The 7305-nt window shown below is 41.0% G+C and overlaps 1 protein-coding gene across 1 annotated transcript in view; it reads left to right on the top strand.

Moving 5' to 3' along the window:
• The window catches only part of LOC103481935 (C-Jun-amino-terminal kinase-interacting protein 4-like), a 67885-nt gene that overhangs the window by 41611 nt on the left and 18969 nt on the right, over positions 1-7305 (top strand). Inside the window, exon 12 of the mRNA XM_017310713.1 lies at positions 539-595. Within this exon, the coding sequence (XP_017166202.1) occupies positions 539-595 (57 nt within the window). The remainder of the gene's footprint in view (positions 1-538; positions 596-7305) is intronic.

Here is a 7305-nt window from a genome sequence, read left to right as displayed (position 1 = left end):
GAGTTAACATGTTTGCTACAGTTAAAAACTACAAGTCTTTTGGGGTAAATCTCCACCAGCATTGAATTCTGTACAGGGTCTCCTTAAATGAATCTGTCTGAAATGAAGGCCTTAAAATGTCTTTATTAAAATAATGTTGGCCTTAAATACATTTAACACAGGTCTTAAATGTTGTTGTGGAAGTACTATTTATTTAATCTCGTATATTGTAGCTTTTTTTCCTCATGGGATTTTTCTGTTCTGTGATTTCAGGCGGTTCAGGCTTCCAGTAACTGGCTACTAATATAGCCTTGCTAGCAGCTAGTTAGCTAAAATAAAATCATAATAATTTAAAATAAAMTACACTAAATTTGATGGTTTTACCGTGAGGAAATGTGGAACTGCTGAAATGTCATAAATACTTTTCCAAGGCACAGTGCGGAAAGAAACCGAAGGAGGTTCCCTGTGGTGCAGTAGAGACTTTAAGTAGAAATCCAGGTGCCGTCTTTGTAATAGAAACAGCTTCAGACTTTTATTTACTTTTTTTTTTTCCTTTCAGTGCTTCGAAGGAGAACCCCGCTCTTCCAGAGAAGAAGAAATCCAGCCTCTGGCAGTTGTAAGCTCCTCTTTTTATCCACCTGAAACGTTACCAGCCGTGTGATCCGTATGTYATTTTGACCTTTCTTTTGCATTTTCTCTGGGTGTTTCCTCCAGGATGTAGGTAAATCTCGGGTGGCTTGTGATATTCACATTCTAATAACAAACTCTTAACAGAGGAGAGCAAACCAGGGAGTGTTGCGCGCGATGCCAACCCYCCGATTTTTGGCGATGCTCTYCTTTGTTAAGTTTTCTAAGGAAACAGTTTGGTTTGGTTTGATGATGGATGTTTTTTTGGGGTAACATCTGACCAATGTATCGTCTCCACCCTGTTCCTGTGTGTCTCTTTATATTCTGCCTGATGTTGTGATGTCTCTGTGCAGGAGGTGTGTTGGGACGAGGGTTGCTCAGATTTAGTGGGAATAGATTTGACAGACAAACAGAAGTTTCTTGTGTTTCTTGCTGCAAAAAGCTTGGCGGTAAACCAGGGTTACCACATAGAAAATGCTGAATACTTGACGCATTCGGTGTGGAGTCAATGGGAGCCGAGTAGAGGTGCACCAATCAGAATTCGGTCAAAATTCACTGAAAATCAGTCCGATTTATTCCAGGGATCTGGAGTAACTTAGGTACTGATTATTTTGATGATTAATAGGATAAAAAAATTGGCTGATTGATTGATTGATAAAAAAAAAAATTGGCACATTCTGCAGAGTTTTATTCAAGCCCTTTTGATACAATGTTAGAAATATATTAAAAGATGCAATTAAAAATAGTTCAGTTCCTTTTTAAAATAAGAAAATTAACATTTTATTACCTAAAATGCATTAATAGCATCTTTAGTTGTCGCTTGTATTAAAGGATGCATCTCCATTGGGTAGCACATGTTTATAGACAGGTTTTTTTWWATTTTTTATATTCAATCAAATTTACATATATTTTTGTACAACTTTGGCTTAATTAAGCTCTTAATGTCTTGTTCTCTCAGCAAATGGCTTTCTTTGAGTCTGCATACTCCAGTTAATAATTAATTGTTCACTAAATTATTTGAAGATTATTTCAATAATTAATTCATAACCATGAATCAAAATTAAATGGTGATTTTATTATTTTAAAACAAAGACAAAAAGATGACGGAGGGGACATTTTAAACTAGCTTACCATCTTTTACTGATTAGGATAATTAGTATAATTAAAGTATCAGTTTTTTTGTGTGTTCTTTAGAGCGGGGGTGTGAAGCTCATTTTCATTCAGGCCGGATCAGGATCATGAATGTCCTCAAAGGACCGGTTGTGGCAGAACGTGTTGATAAAACCACCCGTTAACAAATGTAAAAAATTCTCTTTATTCAGTCAGTMCTTCTTAAAATGTAACAACTTTTAACATATTTTCACACTGATGTAATTTGCTCCTTTACAAATGAAAAYKGATTTGACTGAGGAAATAATACTTAAGCACACAATTGTCATCTTAAAGTTCAGTTCATGTGGTCCTCTGTTGTAGAGGGCCACATAGATAGTTATGGCGGGCTGGATTTTGTCCGCAGGCCTTCAGTTTGACACCCGTGCTCTAGAGAATCCAGTATGTTTTGTGACAGACGGCGGTTTGGAATCTCAAAAAGGATGAAACACAACAAATCGGCTSCACTCTGTCCATTCTTCCTGTTATCTGCTRAAGCTTTGCTCTCTCTCACCTTCTCGCAGCCTGAATTACCCGCAGACATGTTTTGTCGTGCTGTGGAAAATAGGTTCTTAATTTTTAATTTTTTTCTAAATTCATTTAACCAACCAAAGATTACCTCAAATGGTTAGCTTAGTCCCCTTCCTGCAGTAACGCCATCCACACTGAAGAGTGTTGTGCTTAGAATGGTGCTGATCAGATTCTTGAGTTTACAACCTGCTCGCCTCAGATCAAGCCGTACATTTTTTTAGTTTATCCGATTACCAGCCGATTTCTGGGTGCATCTCTGAAACGGGGGTGTTTTCTGGACAGGCNCTATAAAAAAAAACCCAAAACAAAACACTTAAATACAGAAAAATAAAAAACTACCAAATATAGAAGTTAACACTTCAGAAAATACAGTTAAAATGAATGATTTAACAGCATTAATGAAAAATTATCCATACAATATATCAAAATTGTTACAAGAAACTTTTCACGATAAATGATAAACGATATGTCTGTATGCACGATTTCTTYTTCAAAACTCAATTATTTCCTGAGGATTTAGTTACCGTGTAACATGCGATTTTTGTTGATGCTAAAAATGCAAAAGCTTAAAAGAAGTTCCCTTTAAAACACCCTCACACAGACACAAACTTTCCCCTTCCGGCTGCCTGGTCTGAAGCCAATCTGCTGCAGGCAGAGGACAGACATATGGAACAAGCTGCCTCAGCATCCTACAACCAGAGGGAGCGATGGAGAGAGAGAGAGAGAGACCCAGAGGGAGGGGTGCTGGGTGCCATGACGGTGAGGATGGGGGGAGCACGTCAGAGCGCTCTAGACCGCACCGCAGCAGCCGCGTTGCATCTCGGCACATGATAGGAAGAGTAAAGCAGGGAACTAGCTGCCAGAAGAGTAAAGTGGAGGAAAGCTGCTGCTGGTCCCAGCCTCGCCTGGCTCTCTGCGGATGATTCGCTGCTGCTGCTCCAGTCCATCAGGATTACTGCTGACACATTGTTGATCTGCTCCAACTCTGACTGCCTCGGCTCTGAGCTGCAGCATCCAAAGCTGTGGATTGAGTCCTAGCCAGAGTGGGGTGGTGGTGGGGGGTGCGCTGTCTCTTGGAGCTGCCGCAGACGTAGCTCCACCGAGGGAAACGTCAGAGCGCTTCAGGGGCCACTCTCCACCTTGCTTACCAACCGTCCCCTCCCACCTTTGGGTCCTGGGTGGGGGCCATGAGCCCCAGGTGCATGCTGCTGTTTGTTTTCGGCTTCGTTGGAGGAGCGGTGGTCATCAACTCCGCTGTGCTGGTCTCTTTGTCGGTCCTGCTGCTGGTTCACTATTCGGTCTCTACCGGAGGCTTACCTGCCCTGCCCTGGTCTCCTTCCCTACCCMGACCAAGCAGGTACAACCTCTGCTACTCATCGTRCGAAAGTGGCATGCTGTTGTTTATGTTCCTCACTCTCCTGGTAGTCATAGTGACGTGGTAGCCATGCCGTCGCACCAGTCCAGCCATGTGGGTGAGGCATCAGCAGACGGTGTGAGACGGCATAGTGAAAGTAGGTCAAGAGAGACGGGGGTACAAATTTCATAAGTTATTTCTCAATATCAAAGATATTTTACTAAATATCTCTTTGAGGTAAAAATAGGCCCCAGTGATGAGTWCAGAAGGCAGCGGCAGTGTTTGTCACCGTCGGTGGCTCTGGTGTGAACTGTTTGAACTCAACATGGCAGTGTGTTCATTGTTTCAGGCTCCTGCTTGTCATCACTGCATGGCTTCYGTGGTGGTGTATTCCCCGTGGAAGCCGTTGCTCTACCCACTGGGTGTGTAGAGTTTCCCTCCATCTATAAACCAGAGTGCCYCGTAAACGTTTTCAGATTTCTATGACGTTTTCATCATAGTATCACAAACTTGAATGTCTTTTGCACTTTCTTCTTAGCAGTTAGCTGTGAGCATATTTTGGGTCGTTYTCCTGCTGAAACATATTTTGCCGCCTCTTAATTCTCACAAAATCTCACATTGCAAGATTTTTATGTCGATTTTGATCCGGATTTCCCCTTTTGACAATCTTTTGGACTTTCCCATTATCAGGTTAGCTCTTAAGTTAATCTTGAGATATATTTCTGCTGGGTGTGGTGTGTATAGAGTGACCTGATCCTCTTGAAAGAATATTGGGACCGCTACGATCTAAAATCGGAGACATTCAACRTGTTGGATTGTCTTGGTTAGATATCGCAATTGTCCTGAGGACAAACGAGAATGCAGCCTGTTGATTGTGATGTTTAGAAAGCGAGGTGACAGAAATATGGCGGGTAAATTTAAAATACAGAAGCCAAAACAACTGACAGTCCAGTGGACATTGTTGACATCTTTGCATTGATTTTCTCTGTCCACAAACTCTCACTATTGCTTCTTCCCAATCGGCCATATTTGTTTATTCCGAACGCGCGTTTGGTCTTGGTCTAGAGAGGTTTAGAGAGATTTCCCAGCTGAGATCTGAATGTTTTTGAGTGAAGTCAGTTTGTGTGTGGTGTGTTTTGTTGTATGTGCTGTATTCATTTTCAAGCACATACAGTTTTGTAAGCAAGAGTTCAGTTTTGCTTTTCCAGAATTAGTTCTCCCATTTGTTTCTTGTCCTTCCTATGCGAATTGTGTCAAAACTACCAATGAATCTTTTTATGGCAGCTTCTCACCACTCTTCTGCAACGGCCAGATTGTTTCACTACAGATTCACCTGTTGGTCCTCTAAAGGGCCTCTTGACTGCTTTCCTCATTAAAGGGCTCTTCTGGCCGATTTGCCAATGTCAGCTGTCATCGTTGCAGTTCAGTGACAAAAGCCACGTCATTTTGTTCTCAGCCTCATGTTGTTTGTCGCTTCTTGTCTCAACCCGCCTTGTGAACTTTTCACCCAATCTATATGCCAAACTATTTTAAAACTATTYTATGATTGGTCAGAATTGTATCCTTTTCCTTCCACTTCAAAGTGAGGAGGCTCTATGCTTGTAGATCCTGATATGATTTAGTTTCAGAGATTAGAGTTATCAGGTTAGCATGTCTCAAAAATAATAAACTGCTTTTCTATGATCTTTACAATTGTTTGGCTGTGATTCCCAGCTTTACTTTTCTTCCCACCACATCAGCCTCAAGGGAAGCATTACTGCACCACAGGATTTTTTTTTCCATTCATTACATTATGCAGCTTTGATTCCACTGTGCTGAGAAGATGGACACTGCRTTTAATTTCGCAGATTAAATAATCCGTTATGAGAGTGACCTGAGRCTTTGTTGATTACTAGAGCTCCGGTTTTTTTTTTAGCCGCTGTCACCTTTTCTGCAGCACCGACTCAACAGCATGTCTTGTACACCATCCTCTGCTGTGACTGCTCACCATAAATCAGATGTTCTCGCACCGCACTGAGAGGTCCCGTTCATTTTTACTCTTTTGTTACACTTCTTAATCTGTCAGACTTTACAAAATYGCAAAVCTGACAACATTGGGAGGGCTGCTGTTAACCACCCACATGCAGACGAGTCTGTCAGTCAATCATCTTTCATGGCGGAGCAAAAGGAATAGAACTGAGATCATTTTAGTTATTGATTGATTGATTGATTGATTGATTAACTACCGATTAATCGATTATTCTGACAATTAATTGGATAAAAAATTGGCACCTTCTTGCAGATATTTGATTTGTATTTTTTATACAATATTAGAAACAAGTTAAAAGGGGCAAATGAATAATTCAATTCATTTTTAGAGAAAAAAGAGCTTTCCTTTAGTAAACGCTTAATCATTTGCAGCAAAAGATGCATCTACAACTATAAACATGTTTTTAATATTAGCATGTGAAAAGTTCAGCYCTCTCTGTTTGACTCAACATTAATACAATGTAGGGCTAATCTGTTGATAGATTTTCTTTTTGGAATAACTAATTAATAATCAGATAGCAGAAGGTGCTTATATGAGATTTTCTTTGCAGAATGTAAGAGTTTTGAGTAGAACATATTTATAGACAGTTTTTTTTTTTCATTTTTTAATCTTAAATTCAAAATGAATATATTTTCGGCAGTTTTGGTTTAATTACAGCTCTGGGGGTGGTGTTCTTTCAGCAAATGGCCTTTTTTTTCAATAAATCAAGTTAACAAGTAATCAATGACTAAATTGACGATTGCTTCAATAATCGATTCATCACAAATAATCCAATTAATCGTTTCATCCCTAAAAAGGAGAMGGTTGTGGATTTTCAGATCTTTTGTGGAGGTCGATAAGATCAGTTTCTCATGTAGCTATTGCCCGATGTCCCAGAACATAAGAAATCTGGACTGATTTAACAGTGATTTAACTCCTAATGATTGGTTGTGTTGGAGAGTTTCTGTGTGACGGATCAGATTATACTTCATCCAGTTTTCTGTGCGTTGGTGAAACTTTTAGACGTTGTTTTTCTTCCASCTAGAGCGACGGAGCTTGATCACTGGAAATCACTGAGTGTAACGTGTTGAGCTCCAACCAACCGTTTCCCTTTGTCTGTAGGAAAGAGCGCCCCATCTCCATGGTTTTCCAACTTCCCGGGCCCGATGGCATGACCCCTGAATTCCAGCGGGACCCTGTCGATACCCCRTCTGAACCATGGAGATTCAACAACGTCAGCCACCCGCAGTCCAACACYAGCATCAAGGTACGGCCCATGATTAAACTCTCGATTAAACTTGCAAACTTCTCCCCCGTTTYGGTCAGGTGTACACCGTGAGCTTCCCATGAACCCAGAGCGGTCACATCACTGCTTTGGGTTCAGGAACCAAATGGAAACATTCTSTGCCAGTAAACTCTGAAGGACTAAATTTCTATTCAGAGAGAATGGATTGTTCAGTGTGTCCTGAATTTTTAGCAGCTTGTGTGTGTTTGTGTGTGACGGGGATGGCTTGGCGCCCAGGAAGAAGGGAAGTGGTACCATTCTGGGGCCTGCCTTAGCTCTCCTGGGAGGGCGGATGAGACACAGTCTCTTTCACATCGTCGCCATTGAGGATCATACTTCCAGCAAGGCTCCATCATGAATATTAATGAGCCT

The sequence above is a fragment of the Poecilia reticulata genome, linkage group LG19 (assembly GCF_000633615.1).
Source record: "Poecilia reticulata strain Guanapo linkage group LG19, Guppy_female_1.0+MT, whole genome shotgun sequence".
NCBI lineage: Eukaryota > Metazoa > Chordata > Actinopteri > Cyprinodontiformes > Poeciliidae > Poecilia > Poecilia reticulata.
The sequence above is the reverse complement of the archived record's forward strand: the minus strand, read 5'-3'. Positions and strand labels throughout refer to the sequence as shown.